Source organism: Galeopterus variegatus, unplaced genomic scaffold (assembly GCF_000696425.1).
Source record: "Galeopterus variegatus unplaced genomic scaffold, G_variegatus-3.0.2 Scaffold1516, whole genome shotgun sequence".
In the NCBI taxonomy this organism is placed as follows: Eukaryota; Metazoa; Chordata; class Mammalia; order Dermoptera; family Cynocephalidae; genus Galeopterus; species Galeopterus variegatus.
In genome coordinates this window covers 120,454-146,863 of record NW_007727627.1, presented here as the reverse complement: position 1 = coordinate 146,863, position 26,410 = coordinate 120,454, and the positions used below count along the sequence as shown (strand labels likewise).

The window sequence follows — 26,410 nt, the reverse complement described above, 5'->3', positions numbered from 1 at the left end:
GTCCTATCTTAACTTGGACCCTAAAAGTGAATACCCTGAAACATAATTTCTAATAGTAAAGTTGGTATTCAGACATTATAGGGGAAGGGCACATTTTGAGAAATTGAGCAATTCTTTAAAGAAGATCTAACATTACTTTCCTCCTTTTTGAGCCACAGTTTTAGCTATGTTTTTATGCATATAACAGATTCCCAAATGTGGAAATGATTCTTTGACGCTGACATAGACTTAGATTCATGCAAGGCCAGTCACCTACATGCTGATGAGCCTGTCATACAGGCGGTCTGAATGGGGCATCTCAGGGGTAAGGTGTGGGGCCTATGCTGCCAGGCTGTGTGCAGGAGATGACATGCAAATTCAGGAGAGGACCCAGGGACGGTAAGGTTGTGGAGGTTTTTTCTAAGCATTGGATTTTTGCCTGGCCTTTTCTGTTTAAACATCCCCATCTTCCACCTTCCATTTAGATCGGTGCTAAATTCTTTCTTCAGGAGGTAGGAGTGTTATTGTTAGTTTTGGGGTTTTTTTATAATGAGGTAGAAACACACACATACATAAAGCAAGCTAGTACATCAGACGGAATTAGCGCATGCATATTATTTGATAAATTTCCTTGCTTCTCCCTCTTCGTGTTCATATTGTTTGATGCTGAAGGAAGTGTCATCCAGGGAGATAGCGAGGAGCCTTAGTGATTGGCCAAGATAATTAGCTGTTCAGGAGGTTGCTTGAAAGAAATGGGGCTTGTTTCGGAAGGTCTGAAATGTTTCAAATTATCATCTTTTTTTTTTAAGCTGACCCATGGGTTTTCTTCATGCAAAAATCACATCAGGCATGACCTTTATTCCTGAGATCAAGAACAACAGTTTACCTTCAAGATATTTTTTGCCTTTTTTTTTCGTACCTGCCCCAGAATAACTTTTCAGGTCCTCTGGTAGAAAGGAGCAATTTCCTTTGGAACTAAAACAGAGAAAAAAAGAATATTAATAGAAATGGTGTATTACCTCCTTAGGCTGTTATCGAAGTCTACTTCTGAGTGATGACTATGCATTCTTTCAGAAAAATTTCTTAGGGCATAAATATAGCAATTTTCATTGAAGCAACAAAGTGTATTTTTAGTTTTGGAGGTCTTCTCTCTTTTAATCCTCTTCCTAATAAGGTTATGGAGTTCATTTGGATGGCCCCTGAGCCCTCTCGCTCCGGAGGACCTGGATTTTATCATTGTGAATATTTATGGAGGCTATACCCTGGGCCCACAAAGAGACTTTTGTTGTAATGGTGGAAGTTAAGAGCAACACCCCTCTCTTTGTGGGGGCCACCAACCACCGACCACTTGCCCTCTCGCAGTTAGGATAATGTTTTGCCTTGGAGGTTTAAGCTTCTTTTTAAAAAATTCTCTTTAAAAGTTAAGGTTATTTCATTCCTACAATGAATCTGTTTCAGCAAGTATACAAGAATATATTTTGAAATTCAAAACATCTTCTTGCCAGCTAACTAATCTCAGAATCTAGTTCAGCTATTAAAGCAGACTGTTTACCCTATTACCTATGCACCATATTGTGTCAATTTTATCTAGGTCTCCAAAGGCCCCACACCTACCCCCGCAAAGCCTCTCATCTTTGCCCCTGTTGCAAACTGATTATCAGGCACATCTGTTAGGCACGTGGGCTGTTCTGAATGGGGCAAGGTTTTTCAGACCAGACCAGCCAGCCAGTGTTCGGGGCCGGCACCTTCTGGGTCACACTGCCTTTGCATCGCTCTCTTGCTTTGATTTAACACTCTCTATTGAGCATCACACACACCAGGCTGTAGGCTGGACACTGGGCAACAGAGAGGAATAAGTCCCATGCCCAGCCCTCAGGAAGCTCCTAATCGACTACAAAGACATATATGAAACAGGTCAGTGTAGAAGTGCTCTGGTGAGGTTCACAGTCTGGGGGCACGGAGAGAGGTCTCAGTAGTCCTAGCCTTGAGTCTTCAGGCAGAGAGGTGCCACTGAAGGGTGTGAGTTAGGGAGTGTCATTAGCAGATTGGAAAGATACCTCTGAGGAGCAATGTGAAAGGTAGATGGGGCCAGGAGACCATTAGAAACCATTAGAGCAGTTCAGCCAGAGGTGTTGAGAGCTGGCACTCCAGCAGGGATGGTGACGGTGGCAGTGGGGCTCGAGAGCAATGACCAGATCTGAGGGGCAGTTGAGAGACATCACAGCTCACACTGGGCTGGTTGGTTGTGAGAGTCAAAGGGAGTCGTCAAGCATGAGCCCGACCTTTTCTTCTTGGCCACTGAGTTTCTCTCTGCAGTAGCGTTGGAAACATGACGGGGGAGGAGTGTTTGTGTCAGAAGCCAGCATGGAGCAGAGGGAGTGGAAGCGGGGGCCTCTGAGGGTGAAAGGAGGGAGATAAGGCAAGAAAAAAACAAAGTGCTTAGAAGGAAACCCAGACGAGTCCTGGGCGCTAGCCTCCCCGGTAGAAGAGCTCCCTGGGGAGTACCCTGCCCAGTGTACCTTGCCCACCTGGTATCTCAGTGTTATCAACAGCTACCAGTTCTTTCTTTGCCCATCAATTATTGTGTTTGTGTGTGCATGTTCACATGTTTGCTTTAATCCAGTTCTCCCCCACAGAGCCAGGGAGTACATTTTTATAAATGTTACATCAGCAATATTCATTATCTGCCCAAACAAAAATGACTTTTGATCAAGAAAATAAGTAACCAAGTGCAAAGCTTTGCGATGCTCACTGTTTGCCTCCACATAAAGAGAAGGAACTTAAAAACATAAATTACTAAAATTTAAAAACCTGCACAGAAGTTGTATCTCAGAACAAGGGCATTTTCCATTTCAGACCCTGAGCTCTGAAGCTCCCGGAGTCTCACCTCTGCATAGTACCTGCACTTCCAAAGTTCTTGAGGTCTGTCATTTCATTCCGGAGGCACTGACAGAATATGATCTTTAGAACCTCAAGAGGCTGAAGACAGGAGCCAAGAGTGATAAAGATATTTCTCTTGATCAGCAACAAGTCGATAGGCATAAGTAGCAGATATGATAATAGTCAGCTCCCCATCTTTGTCACCCCAGTGTCAGAAATCAACCGAGCAAGCAAAGACAGGCAGATGTGATACCGTTCTCATGCAAGCCTATGTTTATTTCCATTTACTTTAACATCACGAGGAGACAAACAATTGGTCACTTTCTCAGCTTTAAACGTGGCTTATTTTTCTAGCCAGCATCATGCCAGGGCGGCCGGCGTGTTCTCTCCCTTGCTGTGTTAACTAAGTGTGACTTCATTTACAGCTCAGAGGGACTGGTGACAGACCACTGAAACTCAGAGTCTCCCTGTGGGATGTAGGAATACAGCCAGGGAACAGCCAGCCAGAGGGTAAAACCACCTGTGCTGCAGATACCCAGGAGGTCTCGGGCCATGGGGCCTGGGTCTCGTAAGTCTCCCTGTGGGATGTAGGAATACAGCCAGGGAACAGCCAGCCAGAGGGTAAAACCACCTGTCTGCAGATACCCAGGAGGTCTCGGGCCATGGGGCCTGGGTCTCGTAAGTGAGGCAGGAAGTTTGCACCCATTAGTACAGATATGGAGGACTTGCAGGGCTGGGTCTGTGTACTTTTAGCTATCTGTATAAAATCAATTTCCATAGTGATCAGACGTGCAGAAGCGTAATTTCCTGTAAGTCCTGGTGCTGGCTAAGTCGAAATGCTTCTGCTTGTCTGTTGTGATTGTTTAAGACACATGAGCTCAGAGGGAAAAAATTCACTGCAGGCTTAGACTCTGAGTGTCTTGATTTGAAAAGTCAACTTTTAGCTTAACCACTGCTGTATATCCAAGCCAGATCTAAAAATTCACCTGCACCATTGTCTCAATAATTACGATGAAAACAGCAAAAGCTGCATACATGTTTTCTTAAAACATACAGTCCCTTTCTTCTCTGAAAATTAAACATTTTTATGTAGTCTGTCATAATTTCCTTGGGAGGTGAGACCCAAGAAATTGTTACAATTTCTTTTAGCAGCTGGAGTTAATGCTTTCATTATTTTCTCCCAGTTTAACATCTTATTCCACATTAGCAATCTGCAGACAGGCACAGTGCAGTGAGATGTCTGCACCGCTATTGAGAGTTTGGAAACCTGTGCTTTTAGCCCTCTGTCTAGGCTGACTTTGGCCGGAATCCTCCTCCATCTGCTAAAAGCCACACAACAGTTGACATCCACTTCACAAGGTTCTTATGAGGAGTGGAGTGATAATGGTTATAAGATGCTTTGAACCTTTCCAGAGGCAAGTGATCTCAAAACACATGTTCTTTTCACTCACGGGGGGGAGTCTGTGCTTCTGCATGCCACCGAACAATGAGTCTCCTGCCCTCACGCTTCTGTCCTTCGCAAGGGTCTCTCCATCTCTTCAAAAATGTGACTGAAGGGCTCAGCGGGAGCGACGTTGGCAGGAGGCAGAGGCCAGTGTGTCCTGGAGCCAAGGCCTGGTGCAGGGAGGAAGGCCGGGGCTGCACGCCGGGCCCTGTGGCTGGAATCTCGGCTCCTCCACAGATGCTGCGTGGCCGTGGAGACGTCCCTCTTCCTCTGCTCAGCTCTGCGACGGGAGAGCAATCGGTCTTGCACAGTTATCGTGAAGTTTAAGTGGAGTTTTGTCTGTAGTGTCAGCAGCTATGCCTCATGCCTTTACTTGGCCGCGGATAGAGGAGTTGTTTGTTTTTTGTGCCACCATGTGAAAGTATCCACGTGTGCAAATCCTAAATATGGCAAAGCCTCACTTGCCGGTGAACTCACCCACGGAGTCACCACAGACTGGGGCATAGACCGGGGCATGGGCGGGGTGTGTTGGCCGTGAGCTTCCTGCGGGAAGCTGCCCTGCAGAGACTGGTAGTGCCATGGCCCGCACGCCACCTCCCAGCAGTCCCGCAGGACTGCCGCAGCGCCACCCTCCAGATCGGTCGCCCACCGAGGCTCCTCTCCTGACCTCTTTGACCCCTTCCTGCCACGGTGTTCTGCAGCCGTGCCTGCTTCAGAGCCCCCTGGATGCAGTCAAAGCCCAGGAGCAGGGACTCCAGAGTTCTCACAGGACCTCTGTTTCCTTCCTCACCTCATTTGGGGTGCCAGCCCAGCCCCGCTGAGCAGTGTCTGCGCCCCACGGCTCTGGGATCTCCTGCCTCTGCTCTCTTTGCCCTGGCTGTGCTTTCCTTCCTTTTCACTGTCCTGGCCCTCCGTGAGGGACAGCACAGCCTTCCTCCAGGACATGGTCCAAGCCTGGCCACCTGAAGAGGTCTCTCCTCATGCACCTCCCATCACCCTCCTTCCCCTGTGCAAACTGAAGGCTGCTCCTCCAAATCCACAGAGTCATCACCTCTGCAAGCGCTGGCTGCCTTCTGACCAGTGTCCATCACTTGTCCCTAACAGACAGTCACTCCCCAGGTTTTCCCAGCCCAGCCTTCCATGGCACCTGGGCCTGGAAGGCATCCCCCAGATGTTTGCCACAGAGAGAGGTGTGCCTGTTCTTCAGTCTTCTCTGTGAAGACTATGGACCTCACTGAGTCAAAAACATTCCATGACACAACTCCCCACCCCTCCTCCATGCCACCCCGAGAGAAGTGTCTTTAAGTGAGAATTCCCCATAGGAAATTTATGTCTGTGTTCTCATATTCACTCCTCCACGGTGATGCACAACAGCTGTTCGCCATCTTTTGTAAAATCACTTGCAAATGGCAATTAAGTCACTCCTCAGACTTCTCTTCTCCAGGATATTTAATCCCCATTTCCATGACCTCCCGCATGGATCCAGAGTGCGTATCTCTTTGATCATCACTGCTGCCCTTTCTAAAGCCTTTCTAAATTCTGCGTCTTCCTCTTCCATGTGTTACTGGGAAAGGTGCAGTCCTGTTTTCCTAAGATGCCAGTTCAGAAGCCTGCCTCCCACCACGGCTCCCCTGAGCATTGCCCGAAGGATGGCTGACAGGAGCTTTTGCCCCAGGGGTCCAGGCACAGGAGTGTCCCTCTCTGCTGGAAAAGAAGTCAGTGAAGGACACTTTCCTATCTGTGCCCAAGGAAACTTGAAGTTGTTTCATTTACTAGTGAGATGTGTGAGGCTTGAAGATAAGATAGATTTTTGCAATTTACATTGAAAGCAAGACTGTTCAATTGAAGACCTGTTGTCATCTGAAATGATGCAGACTGTCCTACCTTGTCTGCCCTACACACGCCACTGCAGAATACAGCTCGTCCTGCCTTGTCTGCCCTACACATGCCACTGCAGAATACAGCTTGTTTGGTGGAGGATCAAGTTTCCACCCACACTCCTGAGCAGCCTGGGCTTTGAGCAGGTGTGGAGGTCTCTGTGTGTTAGAGGTGGGGCCCGTTTTCTTCTCTGACCTTCTCCAGCTGCGCTTCTCTCTAGGTGGCTGATCAGCCCCACCCTCCTCCTCCTGGCAGGTCAGTTTTGCCCGTTCAGGCCATTTCCAGCCCCTCTCCCAAGTAAACCCAGCTCCAGAGAACAGTGCTCTTACCAAAGGGGGCCTGAGGTCTGCCTCCTTTCTTCAGGCCTCTGCCCTCCACCACACACGTGCACACGTCCACGTACGTGCATGAGTGTGCACCCACATACTTCTGCGTTCTCACAGTGTGTACAGAGACTGAGCCATTCACACCGAGGTTGCCGCTGTCAGGTGACAACAAAAAAGTAGTGGAAGGCCCCGTGACCATGGCATGCCCTCTCCTATGAGGCATGTCCAGTAATTCCACTGTGCCTGGGAACCTGCGGGGCCTAGAGAGGTGGTTATCTTCCCTCTGTACACGTCTGCCCTTTCCCTTCAGAAGGAGCCCCTGCTAGTCCCACAGAGGGACATCACCTTTTGTGTGAATCCTAACTCCTTTTTCTGCATAAGCCCGCTTCCCTCCATGCAGAGTCATTTCTGATTTGAAATAGTAGCAATTGCCTCTTTAAGCAGCCTTTGCATGTGTGCTGGCCAGGAAGGACAAGGGGCACTGCAACCAGTGGGGGAGAAAACGAAGAGAAAACTGGTGGGCCGCCTCCTTCCCCAGCCCCACCCAGCCAGTGTCTCCTCTCTCCATTTTCACCCTACCCACACCACCCACGGGGTGGCCTTCCAGCATCTTAGCACTGCAGATGACACTATGTCTCTCCACAGCTTCTTCTAGAACTCCAAAAGGGAGGGAGGGAGTGTGATTTTATACTTGCATAATTATATACAAATATTAATATATAAAATTCTAAAAGGTGCAGAGCTCAACAGCTTGGAAATATCTTACTGGGAAGGGTGAATTTTATCTTAAAAAGGAATAATTTTTATTGAGTCAACAGTGAAATGTGTTTCTATTCATTCACATAAAAATATCTGTAAGGATATTCTTTCATACCAGGAACTGTTCTAAGTGCTGGGATTAGATCTCAGAGAGCTTCGATCCAGTGAGGAGATGGTTAAAAGTCAAGTAACCAAATAGCCTGCAGTCATAAGCTGTGATGGGTGCTGCAATGCAAAGGACAGGGTGTGCAGTGGGCGCTGGGCAAACAGGGTGACCAGGCTTAGCCTGGGAGGGGAGTCGAGGAAGGCCTCTCTGTAAGCAGAGATATGGGGTATGAGCCAGAGTTATCTAGAAGCAATTATTAAGCAATTGTAATACTTCAAATAAAGCAGACTGTGGGCCTGTTTCAAAACAGCCGGCCGAAGCACTCATATCACGCATCTGAGCTCTGCGCGGTGTGATAGTGATGTGTGTTGTTTTTGCATTTTGTAGCCCATCGTTACTGTAAAGTTCAAATTGTTCGTTGATGTACTAGATGCTGTGATGTTCAGGTGCCACTTTGCTTCGCCCCTCTGCAGGAAGCAGTCATGCATGACATGTCCTATGAATATGCCATGTCCTCCCTAACTTGGCTTTCCCAACCAAAAAGTTCCTTTCAAAGCCCTGAAAGCACCTATTCCGTTGTGTGCGCACTTCTATTTCATCGAGTGTGTTGCTGGTAAGAGAGGCTGTACTGACCGGACTGAGTTCCCTTCCCCATGTAACCCCAGGCAGCGCTGCTTTCTCCAAAGAACAGGTGCTTTTCTGGAGGATCCCTGCTGAGACGTGCCTGAGTAGTTGCAGAGAACCGTTCTGTGTTATGAGTGCTCTATAACTTCTTAATCCTTTACTTTTGTTGTTTTATTTCTAAAGGCTTGAGTTGTCTCTTGAAAACATCTTCCAAGACTGGCTTGAGAGTTCCGGAATACCAAAGGTACACTCAAAATAACTGCTTTAGGAGAGTGGGAGTCCGTGGAAAATAGTAAAGCTTGCTGCTTAGCCTATCGATCACGACGATGATTTTAAATGGACATATAGAAAAGTAATTACCTTACTGAGTTGGAGTATCCCTAAGTCCCGAAAATGCTTGTCTCCCCACCCCATTTCAGCTTGCCGTCGTGGGATGTGCCCCTGGCCACTGTTCCAAGTGACCAAGGTGCTATTGGTGGACATGGTGGTAGCTCTTGTACTGTGAGCTAAATGAGGTCTTGCCAAGTGTGGTGTATATTTCGGGTGGAATCGCCAGGCAACAGTTTAAAGCCCCCAGTGGGTTGGGCAGCTAGCCTCCAGCTCTGCTCTTTGTACATAGCCAGACGAGTGAGCCAGTTTGCTGCCACATTCGTCTGACCTGTCCTGCCCACTGGGGTTTCTGTTCCTCATTTCCTTGGCATGCCTGCCCCTGACTTCCTGCCCTGGTTCTGCATCAAGTTCCTGCCTCAGTCTGTCCTTCTCACCTGCATGACCTGGTAGAGTCACTTCTCTGTCTTAGGGACCTAGGCTCACTCCTATTCGAGATTTTGTTTTCTCTTTCCCTTTCGGTCTATGGGCAGCTCTGAGGGAGAAACCTTTTTGTGGCCTCCCTCACTCTGTGGGAATTGTCTGGCCTGGAGCCCCCTCCTCTATCCTGTCCAGGTCCTGCGCCTCCCAGAGCCTACCGGGAAGCCCAGGCCCCCTTGCCAACCCAATCTCTGACCATAGCAAGAGGCTAGGACCTGGGAAGTCCTAGGGTGGCACTTCAGATGGGGCAGTCAAAGACCCTGCAGGCCATGGCGGAGGGCCTTGGAGGACCCTCATGGCAGTGAGAAACTGCCAGGGCCCAGGCAGGCAACCCGTTTAGCCTGCTCGCTTCTGGTTTCATGGATGCTTATATGAGCTTCCCCTCAGGACTGTCTGAATGTCAGTGAGTGTCTGTGAACCTGGAAATGGAGAAGGGCGGCTGCTCTCCATACCCTTTCATCCCTCTACTCACATCTCCGTCCTTCTTGCCACAAGGGAAAAATGTGGCCACCAGCCACCTTTAGCTTACTCCTAGAAAAGGACAATTTGCAGTCAGTTCGGAAATGTGTGTCACCTGTTAAAAGTTATTTGTTTGGCCCAATCCTGGGAGCAAAAAAGAGTAAAATCTTGAGCCTTAAAAACAAAACAAAGCAGAGGTGGAGTAAGGCAGTGCTTTCAAGTAGTACATGTGACAACGAGGTACTGTGGTTTCTAAGAAGGTGACTTCCAAACCATACCACTCACTGAGTACAAAAATCCAGGGAAAACAAGTTAAGGTTTGTCTGGTTGTCAGCAGCCAAGCCTTACTCTTCTGTTACTTGTTGGGAGTGGTGGGCGTGGGCGGGATTCGCTGAAGCCATTTGCCTTGTGTTCCTAAGCCAGGCTGTTACAAGACTCCCAGACATTCTTAGTGGGGCCTGGAAGGTGGGACGAGTTGGAAGCCCAGAGAGCCAGCTCCCAAATTTCCTGGCCTGGAACAACAAGGTCGCTGTTTGCAGCAATTACCCCAGAGGGAAGGGAAAAGAAAGTTCCTAACTGAGTGCCCAGAAGCTGGCACAGCCAGCCTACTTGGGTTGTAGCGCTGGGGCTGACCCTCTCACTGCCAGTGTGCTCTGTAAGAGGTGGAGGCTTGCCACCAGCAGGAGGCTTTTGCTTTTTGTTAAAGGGGGTAGAGGTATGTGGAAAGGAGAGATTTGCCTGTGAGCTGTTCAGTTTTTACAAAGGTCTGGTTGTATTAGTGACAGCTTACAGTGTAGACAAGAATCTCTGCTATAAACTGACAAAACCTGCTGTCAAAACAGCCAGGTGCAATGAGGCCAACCAGCTATAAATTGTCTTTAAGACCCAACTGGTATTTCCTTGGGTGCTTAACTGTTCAGTAAAAACAACAGTGTCAGACAGGAAAGACCCTGATTTAGTGCACGTCTTTCCATTGGTGAACGGTCAGGTGATATCTTTTCATCTCTTCTGCCCGTTTTCTGCCATGATTTTGTATGGCTGGCGATGATTTACCTGCTCTCGGCCCCTTTGCACTCCTCGAGAGTTCCTTCTGGTTTCCACTTCAGTGAAAGGCTCTCAAGGGCCACAGACCCTCTGGCTGCAGGAGTCTCGTGGTGAATGGGACACCTTGTTCTTCGTCACCATCATTATGATATACAGTTACTAGTGTGCTTGCCCTGGGAGGGCAACCGGAGCACTGAGATTGCTCTGATACTCTTTGTTCTCAGTAAAAATTTCTGTCCACCAGCAATCAAAGTCATTAATGACAAAAGACTCATGTTCTACTGGTGAAGTTTTCATTCCACAGGTTACAGAGGCTTTTTGTCTTCTGTCAGGAAGGCTTGCCCTGTGGTTGGCCTCGATTTTCCTTTTTGGCCACGTTGAATGGAAATCATAAAAAAATAAAGAAAGAAAGAACTGGAAATAGCTCTAACAGCAGTAAAAGTAAGTATGACCCCAAAGAAGCAAAAGAAATTAGATCTAAACCTCTTTAAAGAACTCCCTATAACCTTTGGCCTTGCAAAGAGTTTTAAAATTGTACCATCAGAATTATAGATTTTTTTCCTTTTGTGACATTTTTTCTGATTATAGAAGTATTACACATTTACTTTGGAATATAAGAAAGTTTACAAATAAGAAAATAAAAATAACCCTGAGATAATTTCTTGATATACATCCTTTTAGTCATTGTTCTGTATGTATAAATACATATCTTACCCTTTCCTTTCTCTCCCTTTTTAAAAGTAAGATACTGTCTGTAGCAAGTTCTAATAATAGCAAGGTAAAAAACGTGAAATCCCTTGCCCCCTTCATTTTACTCCCCAGAAATAACCCTGAGCGATACCAGCTTGGTGTGTGGCCTCCCACACGTCTTCTGTGCTGTACAGCATTAGGTGCATATCCTTTTTAAACAAAATTTGAATCTTACTCAAAATTAAATTTTTTACTTAAGAATATATCTTAAACAGTTTTCCACATCCCTTAATATAATTCAAGAGCAATATTTTTTTAACAGCGACGTTGCTTCCTGGTGAATAGCCCTGTAATTGAATTTACTCGGCTCCTCCCCACCACTGTTGGAAGGGTGTACATTATTTCTGAGAAAGTTGCACATTCTGTTAATTTGGCAGCTCTATAAATAGATTTTAATTTCTTTTCTTGTCTGCCCAAAGTTTCCCCCACCCCATATGCACATATATGAGTATTCCAGTCTTCTTTTTAAACATTAATATGCAAATGCACTAGAAATAACTCTTCTCCATCCAGCATGTCTTCTGTACTCCCTGTTTTGGTTACTACAGAACTCTCTGACTCCTCCTCCCTTCTTTGATCTCCTCCCTACATTGCCAAGTCCTGAGGTCCTTACATGCTCACTTTTCAAATTTCTGAACTTCTTTGCTTTCCTAGCACCTCCACAATTTTTTTTCATTAGGTTTTGCTTGGACTAGTGCAGTAGCTAATTGTTCCCTTAGCCTCCAAGCTCTCCCCCTTTTTATCTATCATTCATATCAATGCCAAGTGAATCTTCCCAAAATGTAGCTCAAATCCATTCTCACCAGAAACTTTTTACCCACTGACAATGCATTTAGAGCAAACTCTTTGGCCTGTTATTTGAGTTTATCAACAATACTGCCCAAAGCTACTTTTTAACCTCACTTTCCACCATTCCAGGCATTCTACCCAACCATAACTACCAGTCTCCAAATATTTGTGAGCTTTACCACCAGCTTTCCTTGGCACATGCCCTTTTCTTTCCTTTGTCTGTATTTAGCATACATTGTAGCCTGCCTTATATTATTACTGTTTGTACATGTGTCTACCATGCCCTACTCCCCAGCCCCAGAACAATGGTGTGTTTGACTTGTCCTTTGATGCCTGTCGTGACGCTCATCAACTTTGGGCCTTGCACATAGAAGATGTTCAGGGGCTCACTGCCCAATACAGTAGCCATTAGCCACACATAGTTGTTAAGCACTTGAAATAAATCTAGTGCACCCAAGGAGCTGAATTTCTAATTTAATCTTAATTAAATTTCAATTTAAAATCTAATAATTCAGTTATTGTTTGGAACAACTTAGATATGTGAGTGAATCTACTTCTTCAACTGTAAATTGTATGAAATATAAATACAGAGCAAGCATTCTGATTAAAATTTAGCATCTGAATCAAGATGGAGCATAAAAACATGTCAGACTTAGAAGACTTAGTATAAAAAATGAAGATAAAATATTTTATTGAGGATCTTTTTATATAGGTTACATGTTGAAATGATAACATTCTAGATAGATTGCAACCCGATGTATATATATATATCCAATAAAATATTTTAAAATTAATTTTGCCTGTCAACTCTTAATTTTAAATATGGCAACTAGAAAATATTAAGTGACACACGTGGCTTGCATATACTCCTATTGAACAGACTGCTCTAAAGCTATTAGTTGAATTAAAATTTGAGTGCATAGTGCCTTAAATTTACCCAGTGAATAGATATGTCTAAAATCATCTGTATTTTTCTCAAACACAGGTAAAGATAGACCTGGCTAATCCATAGACACTCTTCAGTTTGTTGTGACAGGAGGGTTGGTTATAATCTACAGGTAAAGGGTCAGAGTTCTAGGTTCACAGTTGGAATTCAAAGAGCATGAACTAATTACCAGCCTTGCTACAGCTCTTAATTTCAACTCCAGAGGTAGGAACTCTGCCTCAGGTGACCCCCACAGCCCTTCTGTGCCTTGGACTCCTCTTGGAGGAAATGCGTAGCAGCCATGAAATGGCAAAATTATCACAGCAGTGGAAGTGGGTAGAGAAGACGGGTCGACCACATGACATGTCCTGGCAACAGGCAGGATTCAACTCAGGTTCCCAGATTTGCTCTTGAATCCCAGCATTTTGTCATCTTGGGAAAATTGTCACTTCTTTCCAAGCAAATACCTGCAAGTTGCCAAAGGCCACACAAATGTTAGAAAACTTAATTCTTGTATGGAAAATGCTGCAGTCACAAAACTGATGAAACTTGATAAGATGTGATGTGAAGGCTTTATGTCATTGTAGACACATGTGCTTTTAGCATAGAGACAAGCAGCTGGCTTATTAGGGGAGGAACTTGTAGACTTCTTTTAGCACATATTATGTAATATTTTCAACATATCTTTAAGGCTCATTAGGATGCTCAATCTCAGTGGTGTCAGTAAGACTTCTACATTTAATGGTCAGTCAAGAAAACTGAGACTAGTTATTTTGCAAATTCCAGATAAAGTATATTTTTCAAATTATATGTACTATGAGATCTTTGGTTCTTTTATATCAACAATAGCAGTTGCCATCATGTGGTACAATTTTTGGGCTCATAATAACTTCACTGTCATTTTTGTCCAATAGTTTAACTCACATTTTCTAAGTGACTCACTAAATATTTGTCAAGGATCCTTGAAGATATATAGAATAGGTTCTCTGGCCTCACTTGAAGCAGCACCCAAAATGTCTATGGGTCGTCACAGTCACTCACTGTTCATTGAAGTGCCTGGCCCTTTCTACAAATTGCTATACTGCTCAGCAGTCACAAGAGACAGGGAGAGAGTTTATTAAAATCTTTTCATTTTTAGCCTAATTTCCTTTATTTTGGGCATCTATAGCTTAGTACTATATTGGTTTTCTAGGGCTGCCATAACTAACTACCACACACTGAGTGGCTTAAACAATAGAGTTATTTCTCACAGTTCTGCAGGGTGGAAGTCTGAGATGAAGGTGTCGGCAGGGTTGGGCTCTCCTGAGGCCTCTCTCCTTGGCTTGCAGACGGCTGCCTGCTCGCTGTGTGCTCACTCATGCAGTCTTTCCTCTGTGTGCATCCATAGCTCTGTTCTCCTCTCCTCTTTTGATAAGGATACCAGTTATATTGGATTAGGGCCCACCCGTGTGACCTCATTTTACCTTAATTACATCTTTAAAGACCCTGACTCCACCACAGTCACATTATGAGGTACTGGGAGTTAGGACTTTAACATATGAATTTTGCCGGGACACAACTGAGCCCACGCCAAAACTTATTCCCCATACTTCTCTTATTAGAGCCACATTTCTAGTAAATGTCTTCAAAATGGCCAGAAAAATCACTCAAGCCAAGCCCACGGTATTTTATTCCCCTGTGGAGGAATATGCTTTGAGTATATTTTTTTGGTCCTGGTGATATTAGTATCCAGTCTATAAAAATTAATAGTCATGTATGGTAGCGTGAGAGAGAAATAAATGTGGGAAGGATCCATTCTCCCAGAGAGTAACTGAAGGTCTGTGCTGGTATTGTATATTATTGGGGGCATCTGATTTGACATTATTCAAATATATTGACCTCCTCATAGCACAAGACACCGCAATGAAATAGGAAACATTTTCCCTTGGTGCCCCCAAACGACAGCTCTGTGTTCTTTCTTTTCTCTCCCTTTCAAAACCTCATTTCCCCCCAAAATTTTAATTTCATTCTCAGTAGTCTAAGACTAGACTCTAAATTGAGTAATAAGGATTAAGAGTGTTTCCACTGACCTCAGAAATTTCTTTTGTAACAGTGTCAGAGCTTAGGCTTCTAGAGTAGAACTGTCAAGCCTCCAGCGCAGATGGATGAAGTTTGCAAGAGGACGCTTCCTCCAGGATCTGAAATCAGACCTGAGTGCGGTGCCCTTCCTCCCTTCTGTCCCGTGAATACAGCCTATATATCTATCCTTTATGAGGGACCGTGGGTGACTTAAAGATGAGGGAAACACAGGCTTTGCCCTCAAATGCTCGATAATTCAGTGGGAAAAAATAGATACACAAATAACTAACCTAAGACAGAAATCAATAAGTGGTGAAAAACTAACTTCTAGAGTTGGGAAGAAAGAGGTCATTTCCATTTGTGGAAGCAGAGAGGGTTGAAGGGCCATTTGAAGCTGGTCTGAAGGACAGGTAGGCTTTAGACAGGTGGAAATTGGGAAGAAGGCTATTATGGGCAGGGGAGCAGCATAACCAGGGTGTGGTAGAGAAAACTCAGTGTGCACGTCTGAGCAGCAGCAAGTAGAGTCCCATCTCAGGGACAGGGGCTGATTAACCGTGGCCGGGGCTCAGTGGGTGGTGTGCCAGTCCCAGCAAAATGGAGACACCTGCCTGGGCTCGAGGGGAAGCTCTTCAGCTCCCTCTCAAGCCCTGGCCCCCGCGACACTGTGACCAAGGCCATCTGCCCTGAATGATGGAAGAATGAGCCTGTTTTTTAAATAGTGATAAAATACACCTGGTGGATGTGATTTGATCATGATTTGGAGTCGTCGTGATCCTTTCCCTTTCTATTTCCCTTGTTAGGAACAAGTTTGTTGTTGCTTGTTTTGCATGGAGAGCAGGATCTGCAAAGGGGATTGATTAGTAGGGCAGGACGTAGCCAGCTTCCACAGAGACTCGAATGTGATCTTAGAGAGTTCCCACAGGATTCAGGAGCCATCGAAAGCTTATAGAAGGAGTGACAGGACTTAAGTGGCAAGTGGGGCCAGCAGCCTTACCTGGATAGGTGACTCTCTGGGTGAGAGGCCAAGCTTTTCCCCTCGGCACAGGGATGAGGTAGTCTAGTGGAGTGAGAGGAATGGTTAGACCGTCTTTTGATCCTTGGTTTTCAACTTTGAACTTTCATGTCCAGAAGCTGTTCATTTACACGGGTACTTTTTAAAAACAGCATTATATATCTGGATAGTCAATGCTGTACATCCAGAGAGCATGTACAGTGGACTAAGAAACATCTACGGCTATAAGTGCCTTCAAAGGAGTAAGTGTAAAGCCACGTGAAACAGGCACAGATTGATGTAATGCAGATGATGGACCCGAGTCCTGCTGATGATGGGGGACACTGGGGCAGTTGGCCAGGGGGACCAAAGCCTGAGCCCATCTTGGATTAGACGTACATTTTTAGACAGAGCTCAGAGGAAGATATGTGTGAGGACAACTTTCTCAGTGAGGATAAAGAACATTTGAGTAAATTTTCCTTTAAAAAGAATAAGAATTCTGAACTGGCCCAGATGGATGGAGGAACATTCAAGATGTGACACTGTAGAGTGAAATCTAATATTTGTTTGGTGAACTCAGGATACACCTGTCCTGTCTTTTGAACCAGAAGGAAAAGGAAACAGGAGCCAACTTTTCAAAAAGGCTATTTGGCTCAGTCCAGCTGATGGAGACCATTGGTAGTGGCCTGTGTGCATGTGGGTTTTAATAAAGAGCTAAAGCTGGGTTCTTGCTAGAAGTATATAGCTCTGCAGGCTTGGATGAGAGACCCCTGGGAGGCCTGGTCATCAGAAGCATCTCAGAAGCTGTTTAAAACTATAGATCCTGGACTCACCTCATACCTACTGAGTCAATCTCCATAGGCAGGGCTGGGACCAGATGATATAATTCAAAATTATGTCATAATCGGAAATATATTCTACCAAAAGAAGTTTCTTTTCTAAGTACAATCTAAACTCTTAGAGTCCTTCCATTTTATACTCTTCCTGAGTGATCCAGATATTTGGCTTTGTGGTTCAGTTTATTTGTTCAAGCAACATACCAAGCACTGGGCCAGGCACGGGGCAGACAAAGTCGAAAGGGTACAGACCCTGCCATGAGCTCATGGTCTGTGGGGCATCTGCAACCTAACTATTATTCAACAAAGCGCATAAAAGACCTCTGCCCCAGAGTTTGAGACCTAGGAGGCACCGTAGACATTGACTTCCTATATTTGCCACGTTTGGCTGGGAGCCTGAGTCTATAAGAAAACAGTATGCTTGGGTCAGGAGACTCAGCATTAAGCCCACTCAGTCACGAGATGTCCCGCTCATTGTGCAAGGAAGCCAGTGCCACTGTCTTCGAGGCATGCAGTCTGGTAGGTCACGTTTGGACATATGGGTGCTACCTGTTTTTCAGGCTTATGCCTACTGTGCGCCCACAGGAGATTAATTTAAGGAAGGACTGTTGCACCCCTCATAATGAACAGTACCTCTTAATAGGATTTTATTGTAAGGGTGCTGTATCTATTTCATAGAGAGAGCTCTTTAGAAAGAAGGAGCAAATAAAATAAATTTAAAAAAAAAAAAAAGAAAGAAGGAGTAATGTAAACTCAGGACAAAGGTATCAGCTTCAGAATATAAACCTTATGTTAAAAGAAGAACATCTGATACTGCTTTTTAAGAACTGCCCCCATTCTCTTACGCTGGTTGGCTCTTCATGAAAAGCAGGTTCTTTTATATTTGCATTATGCTCTTCCCACAGCTGAAGGGTCAAGCTCTGAGAAGCAGCAGTTCAGTGACTTGTACACGTGGGTGCACACATGTGCATACCACTGGCTGTTTGACACTGTACGCTTCATCACACATCCTGACATGAACATCAGCATCCCGGGCCTTTTGAGCAGCGGCGCCCCAGTGGCTCTCCACAGTGCTCACAGTGGCATGCTGACCAGGAGAGCCACCAGGAACACTTGGCTACTTTTAGAGCACAGGGCTTTTTTTCCTTCACTTTTGTGGAGAGCCATTATGTGGTACCAAATAGGTGTATATTTAATATCTGCATGGTATATTTCTTGGGCGTGGCCTCTATTGCTTCATCGTTAGATATTGGTCTTTTCTGGTATTGCAAGACTTTTGGTCTCAGAGAACAGTACACCTTCTTTTCACCACCTAGAGTTGAGCCCTAGGAGGGGTGTTGTCCATCTGTCTGAGCTCACAGCTTTGGTTAGTGGCAGAGCTAGGACTTGAACCCAGGACTCTCAGTCCTCAGTCCGTCAGACTAAGGCATTTTGGGTTTTTTTGCAGTGTTGCTCTTAATCCCATCTTTGCCTTAGATTTTATAAAGAGCTATGAATGGATAACCCTGAGCAGTGGTAATTTTTAATTTAATTAGTGACTGCTCTTTTTCCAGAAACTGTTCTTTCATGGGTGTAGAATGTGGACCTCACTTTCATGTGTCATAAGTACAATTGCCTCTCTTCCATTATGTATTTCTAAACGATAGCCCTGTGTATCTGGACTGAATATTTTGCATAGGAAATATTATTTATTGCATCAAAGAGCTAGTATATTCTTTGGTGTGAGAGAATGTGAGTCCATGTAGAGATTAGCTTAGGTCTTTGCCTTTGTAAAGACATAGCCATTTCTCCCTTGAGAGGGAAACTAAATTAGATATAAATACCAGGCCACCAAAACCAACAAATGAGAAAAAGCAAATGGTCAAACAAAAAGTGTCCTTATGCACCTTCTGAAGCAACTAAGCAATGCTTCTCATATCCTGTTATTTGGTTTCAAAAGCAAACTAGAGTCCCTGGCTTGTGCCCTCGAGTTGTTCCCATTCTATCCCAGAGCAGGAGTGTGTCGGGGAACACAGTTGGGTGGCGGCCAGCCAGCACATATAGCTCAGGTCAGGGTAACTGCCCACATCCAGACGTGTGCTTTAGAAAGAGCTGTGTTCTTATCACACACCTGTGGATGGCAGTTGTCCCTTATTTGTCACCACTCAGTAGTAAGTAAGTGTGATCAGATCATTCAGCAGAAGGCCCTGCCTTTCCAGGTCAGTCCTCTGGCTTGGCCTTTGCAAGCTCAGGAGTTTCTGCTTCTGATCTATCTAATGAGAACTGCCACCATCACTGTCAGTGAGCTCCACACAACTTGACGCATAACATGCAGGGCAACGTCACCTGAGGTTAATGAGCAAGAGTGAGGCCGGGCAGAGGAAGAGGGTCACTGTGTCCTATCATGAAGTTTTGTTCAGCTAGGTTCATCCTACGTTAGATGAAGAAGGCAACTAATACATTAACCACAGCTTTGGAGTCAGCTCTACTACTAAGCTGTGTGGCTGTGGGCAAGCCACTTACTTTCTCTGAGAACCCTCTGCTTATTTGAGGAATGAGGAGAGCTGGTCTGGGTGAAGGCCAGAGCCTCCATGAGCCTTATGTCCCTACATGCTGTGCTAGGACCACTCTGAGTGCTGTGCTGCAGGTGCACCTTGTCACCTCCAAGAGGAGGAAAGTTGCGATTTTATTTTTTGTAAGTGTCTTCCTTTCTGTTCTTGGAATCTGTTGAATTGCCCTCAGATTTAAAACTTGTCCTTAGCTTGGATTGGTATTGGGAGAGTTTTTACATGCTTCATCCTGTGTGGTATTTTATAAACTTAAACACTATCAAGGAACCCTATCAGTGCATTTCTTTTCTCTCCCACTGGAAAATTGCTATTTGAGAGATTATTGGTAGAAATCTTAACTAATAATCAATCTGCAAGAGTATTTATACTGGCTGATAATTGAAGAATAGGCATTTGCTTCTAATTCAAATCAATTATTCACAGATATTAACCTACTTGACCAACAAGAGATGAAAAACCTTTTGCTAGGCTTGTTAGTCTTGAAATTCCTGCAGATCATCATAATAACTGCACATCATTTTACCTTGGATGGTGGCAGCTGTTATTTCCAAGATACATTTTGTGACATAAAAATAAAATATTCATTTATGCCTGTTGCCTAAATAACCTTGTGGAGAAAGTCCAGTGAGTTCAGGTTTCCTTTCAAAAGAGGGGAAGCCACTGGGGCCAAATGTTCCAGAAGGAGCCCCTCATTTTTTATGTAGCTTTATGTTTAAATCATTAGAGTATTTACTGCTTAAAAAAAAAAAAAAACAGAACCAGTAATGAAATGTTTATGAGAAATTGCTACAGTGTTGCTGCATATTTTACAGCACAATATTGCAGTGTTCCTTATACTGAGAAAACAGAACTTATTTGGGGTTGAAATGATCAAATCCAGATGCTTTCCTAAAATTATATCTTCAGTGCCTTTATATGTCTGTTACAAAGTGTGCTACATGCTAAAAATATTTTCCTTCGTAGGCCGAGGGAAATTTCAAACCACATTGAGGAATACATATATCAGATGGTTTTTCTTAAGTGTTTTAAGGGCATCCTGGTTGTTATTAGCCCTGACTTTACAATATGACATTATTTATGCCAGAAAGCTTCACAATGCAATTCTTCTTTAATTTCAGCAAATTTATTGGCATGAAAGTGCATGGAAGGGAGGCCAAAGTCAATACATAGAATTTGGGACTGAGACTCCAGGGCCGCAGGTGATAATGGGAGGCGCCTGCAGACAGCGCTTCATCCCCGCAGTCTAGTTTCTCCTGTGGCAGGCGGCTTCTGCTGCCATTTTTCCAAGTGCTTCATCTCATTTTCCCTCTCCTCTCTCCCTTTTCCTCACTTGTGTGTGCTGTCATTTTTCATATTCCACGCGGCCAAAGATACATTTCTCTTTAAGACTCTTCTTGATTGTATTTATTACAAAGTCGATTTCTCCAGAACATTCCTCCTCAAATTGTATTTCTTAGTCACTGTCCTTAATTTTGGAATTGAGAGACTGTTGCCTGAGTTTTGTATAAATGCTTTTAGTCAATTAAGCTGCAAATGGGGAAATCCAAGAATATATAGGTTGTCTGTCTTTCTCTAGAATTGTAGTTTTTAGCTTAACCGCCCCCCGCCCCCTGCCACTCGCCCCTTCAGTATACTGGAGTGTCCTATTTTACATATTAAAACATTCTGAATGAAAACAGAAGGCTGTTATTTTATTGAGTAAGCTCTGTGCTAAGTGCATTATGCATAATAGCCATTTACTTCTCCTAGTCACAGCTCTGTAAGAGAGACATTATTATTATACCCATTATATAGATGAAGAAACTGAAAACCAAACCTAACTTAAAAGCCCGCATTCTTAATTATTACACTGGTTTTAAGTGCGTACAGCTACTATTAGGATTTTAGATGTTTTTGCATCTAACACCTGGTCACGCTGGTACCTTCAGAGAGCCATGTAGAAATATCAAATTTTATTTTATAATATTCTCGTAACAACAGTTGGCTTATTGTTTTGAATGAGACGGGACCAGAAATGGAATCATCTTCTTTATAACCTGCTTCCTCATGTCCGCCTTTGTCACTGGAAGGGACTGTGCTGGTTTGCAGTGGCTCAGATGTGCTGAATCTCTGCAGGCTCCATCCAAGGGCATCGAGTCTCTGTGGTTGTCAGGTCAGGTTTTTTATAATGATGTCACAACATGGTTATTTTGAGACCTTTGAAAGTTTACTTAGGTTCAAAACACCAGACGGGCTTTTGTCTCGGAGGGGAAGGAGGAGGGGTCAGCATTCGCTGCTCAGCTCTGCTCCAGCTTGCTGCGCCCTCTCGCTTCCTCCTCACCACCAGAGGCTCAGAGAGCTTGCATGGCATGCACGCTCAAGGCCACACGGCTCCTGGGGGCAAGGACAGAGGGTGCCTAGGTCTGAGTTCTCAACTGAGTATTTCCTGTTCCACCAGGGCTTTGTACTGAGGCACTTGAGCCTCATTCAGAGGAAGGCATTTCAAAACAACCATGGCATATTTGGTTGTATGTTAGCAGGATTTCCAATGGCCTTGTGCCTCAGAGAGCAAGGCAGTGAAATGAGAAGCACACACATAGAAGGCAAAGCCAAAAGAGACCAGAGTATTTGCAGTATAAACTGAAATCCACAATTATAAAAACGGTCGGAAATGACCAGGAGATAGTTAGGTTTAACAGATTCTAACATGCCTACTATTAATAAGAGTATAAATCAACGGGATGGATTCTGAATTCTGCATGTTAGGAGGTGTTTATGATAAGTCTAATAAAGCTCCAATGTTCTTTGCCGTTCTTTTCCATCTATCATACTGGTGAGCACAAAAGCTGTGTTATGTTCAGAATGGCTGGGTTTATCCCTAGTGGAAAGAAGTTATGTTTGGTATCTGGGGAACAATGAGAGTTTGCTGCTCGGCTGATCATTCTGGGTCAAGTTCACATTCCCCAGCTCCCACCCTCCCACCTACACACGCAGGGAGTGGCGGCCGAGCAGAGGGAGGGAGGACAGGTCCTTTCTTCACAGGAGAAGGGAGCCTAGGCTGTCCTAATATGGACACAGCTGGGCCTTTGGAGCATTACACGTTGATTTAATCTGCTGCTGGAGAAAACATCCTATGAAAAGTAAAGAGATTAGCAGCCAATTAATTGTGGCCCTTCCATTGTTTCCCTGGAACACCTCCTTGTATGGAGCTAAATGTTTGGTGAACAAACATTCCGGAAAATAGCTTTCTCCCCATATATTGTTTATGTTTGAGACAGCTACCTCACCTCCCAGAGGTGGTGGATTTTACTTCTCACTGTGTATGTGTGTGTGATTCTACCTAATAGAGGAGTGATGATGAGGCTCATTCCTCTTATTTGCAAATTGTGACTTCATTGGGTTCCTTTTGGAGGCCAGATGATAGGCAACCCAGTATGAGTGCCAAGGTTTTTTAAAATAGACACGCCAGAGGGGGAAAAAAAAAAAAACCCCAAAAGACAGGCATGCCGGGGCCACAGACTCCTCACACAAGTCCTCTGCAAAGGCACAGAGGAGCACTGATGTGTGTGTGCACTCACACCTGCGCGTGTCACACCTGCTGCACTTTAGGAAACACAGCAAGTGCCTGGACATCTACACAGCCTGAGAGATGGAAAAGCACCATCTATCTAGAGTGTTTGCTTTTCAAGCTAGTGAAATGTCAGCGTATGATATGTTTGTGGTTTTAGTTAATTAGTACTAATGTCTTTTGTAAGGCATTTGCCAGAATATTTTCCTATAGTGTCAATGTATGTGTGTGTCTTTTATAAACAAGGGAGCCCATTTGGTTAGAGCACAGTGTCCAAGACTCAAGGAAGTCAGCAGGGTTGCTTCCTGGATGGAACAGCACCTTTGGACACAGCAAAGGACCTTTTCCATTGGCCATACTGTCCCCTGATTTTAACCAGCTGTCTTCCAAATGCAAAATGTGTGTTTCAAGGGTGGCAGCCATCACCATAATAAGGACATTGTCTACAGGTGATGAGTTGGAAATACCACCTTCATGCTTATAGCACTGCAGGTCAGCACTAAAATCAGGTTCCCTGAAGGCAAGGAGCTATGCTCTTTTCACCCAGGATCCAGAATCAGATTAACTACGTGCCTCAAAACAACTTTAAAAGTCAAATATCCATCCATTTTTGCCTCCCTTCTGGGTAGAGTGTTGAAATTTTCCACTTATTTTTAGTTCTTTTTCTGTGTGTGCTTAACTTATCTTGCCCAAAAGTTTATCCCTAAGTATAATCTGTAGGAAATGCTACCTGTGTCAGCCTGACAGGCCGTCCTGCCCAGCATGGTGTCTGCCGTCTGCCCAAAGGGACTTAAGTAAGTGGCTGTCCTCTGTGGCATGGACCTTGAAATTGAAATGTCTCTCAAACTTCTGGAATTTCTTCATAGTAACCTCTTAGAGATGGGGCATCATTAAAATAATATAAATCAGTGGTCCTCAGTGCTGGCTGCACACTGGAACCCCTGAGGGGGAGTGGGGCTTTTACAAACAACTGATGCCTAGGTCCCACCCTCAGAGACATGAACTAAGTGGTTGCCTGGGCATTGGTGACGTTTGCAAACCCCCTTGGAGATTCTAAGAAGCTGTCAGAAACCACTGATCTAAAGCCACACTCACATAATTTTATATTTCACCTGTGAAAAACTCTTTAAGTTTGTAATGTCCATGAATGGCAGGCCCTGTAAGGAACTGCAGTCACACAGGTACTGAGGGGGCACTCTCACAGCCACTTCCTAGAATGTCTCTTTCAGTAGACATTTATGGCGTGGGGTTATATTCTGAGGGCTGTGTTTTGATCTGGGTTTGATCTGATCCACATTATAAACAAATATTTTAAAGTGAAACGGTCCTGCTGAATGTTCCCCAGCTCTCATGCTAGAGTAGAAAGACTGCTACACTTCCCACTGGGAGCTCTAAGGACCACGCAAAACCAAGTACTAAAGGTCCCAAGTTCCCTGAGACGTGGTTTCTCCCTCCTGAGGATGGGACTGTGTGAAGCACAAGCAGGTCAGTCTGTACGTGGAGGGCTCTGTACATTGTGCGGTTCTGTACAAAGCTGGCCCCCTTGTTTTCTTGACCACTTCTAAGGGTCTGTGGTCTCTGATGCATGTGGTGCTCCAGTCCTTTTTTGTCTTAAAGTCACTTCCCTCCAGCTTCTAGTAATGTTGTATTGCTTCTCAATTCTAATAGTCTAGAACTTGATAAATAACAACTGCTTCCTGTTCTAAGCAGATTACCTGCCATTCTATCCTCACAACTCCATGAGAAAGGAGGCTGGAGAGGTCCCACAGCTAATAGGACTCAACCCCAGACCGGCCGTCGTGTGCTCTCTATACTGTACCCTGTTACTGCCTGTCACACAGGTTTCCTGAGGACAGGGCTGGTGTCTTAGTCATCTCTGTGTTCACAAAGTCCAGTGCTCTATTTTGCAGTAGGTACTCAGTATGTTGAGTGAATAACCCATCCACACGTCCAACTTGCATTCTCCTTCCTGCAATCGAAGCCCCTTTCCTCCAATTTTGATATCAAAAGAGATAAAATACTTGGTTAACATTTTTATAATCGTCATGTTTGATGTTTGTATAGTATTATGTTTATTTTTTCTTTTATTATTTAACAGTTCTTTTCCTTGAATTTTACACGTAGAATACAATTTATATGGCCTTAACCTCTATACTTCTAAATGTTGTTAATGGAGAGAAATATTAGAATCATAAAATTTATCCGAATCCCACCTCTTTTTTTCCCCTGCAAAGAGAAAAATAAAAGCAAAGAAAGAAAAAATAAATCCTAAATACTTTATTCATACCCCTCCTTGTCCAAAGTAGAGTTAAGGTTGCTTCCAAAACAGATAAATAGAGCATGATAGAAATAAATTAAAATAAGAAAAACGAAGCAATATGAAAGCAATGGTAGGAAAATAGGATGGGGCAGGAATTACACTAGCTCACAGTATGCACACCCTGAAGTTCCTGTGCCTGGCTACAGCAGGGTTGCAGAGCTCTGAGCTTACCAGAAGGGGAAAAAGGGATCTATTGCAGTGTTCAGGGGGTAAAAACAAACCAGTTGCCTAAGTCCAGCTATTCCTGATGTTGATACCAGGGAGAAGTTTTCCCTGTGGGTCCTCAGAGAAAATTGCAGTCTAATGTAATAAACAAGCCTCTAAAACTATCCTTCCAGTAAACATTGAGATGGATTTTATGGGGCTCTTTCTTATAATGCACCTCAATAAAGGTTGATGGCTTCTTACCAGAACTTAATGCAATAAGAGGACTTTCACAGAGTACCCATAAGATGAAGTCCAGGGCCAGCTTTATGGCGGTCTGGCTTAATCCAAGAATGGATTTTAGAGTATCCAGGCTAGGAGTTTGGGCATCAGAAGAATTTGTGAACCTCCTGAAAATAGGTGTGTGTGTGTGTGTGTGTGTGTGTCAGTATGTGTGTGTGCTGTGGGTATATTTTTTCTAGGGAGCTGATAGCACCATTAACTTGCATCAGATTCTCAAAAGGGATCAAGAACGGAAGAACGGAGCATTTCAAGTGTTGTTCCCTCGGTCAAGCTCTGTAAAAGTTTTTGATCAACAGTGAGATCAGGGTCCTGGTTGCTGAGAGGAAGCAGCTCTGCCAGCCCGTTCACTGCAGAGCCAGTAACTTTAGCAGTCGGCCAAGCCATGCGTGGGACTGATTCTTTTCTGAAATTATGCTTTATAAGGACTTCAACTAAGAGATCCACTTGGCAGGCTAAAATCCTTTTCAGAGAGAAACTAGATGTTCATTTTAACACAAACAAAATGGGCAACAATGCAAATAATGTATAACTCTTCTAAAATCAACCAAAAAGGTAATATAAAAGAATATTACATTTAAAAGCAATACAATAAAATTTAAAGACATAAACATTTGATAACTGCTCCTAATCCTTACTTGTTGGTATTGCAACTTAATCTAACCTTGATTTCACTTCCAGACCTGCGTAGACTCCTACTTTTTTTTTTTTTTTTTTTCTTTTTTTTGGTTTTTTTTCGTGTCCGGCAACGGATCGCAACCCTCAATGTCGTGCCCGTACCGGACCGGGACCGGCAACGGGATCGCAACCCTCAGTGTCGCGCCCATACCGGACCGGGACCGGCAACGGGATCGCAACCCTCGGTGTTGCTCCCACCCCAAGCTCAGCCAGTGAG

The 26,410-nt window shown here is 44.4% G+C and overlaps 1 protein-coding gene across 1 annotated transcript in view; it reads left to right on the top strand.

The window, feature by feature from the left end:
• Positions 1 to 26,410, top strand: part of LOC103594258 (chromosome unknown open reading frame, human C9orf3) — a 276,533-nt gene that overhangs the window by 170,388 nt on the left and 79,735 nt on the right. Inside the window, exon 10 of the mRNA XM_008577458.1 lies at positions 8,180 to 8,240. Within this exon, the coding sequence (XP_008575680.1) occupies positions 8,180 to 8,240 (61 nt within the window). The remainder of the gene's footprint in view (positions 1 to 8,179; positions 8,241 to 26,410) is intronic.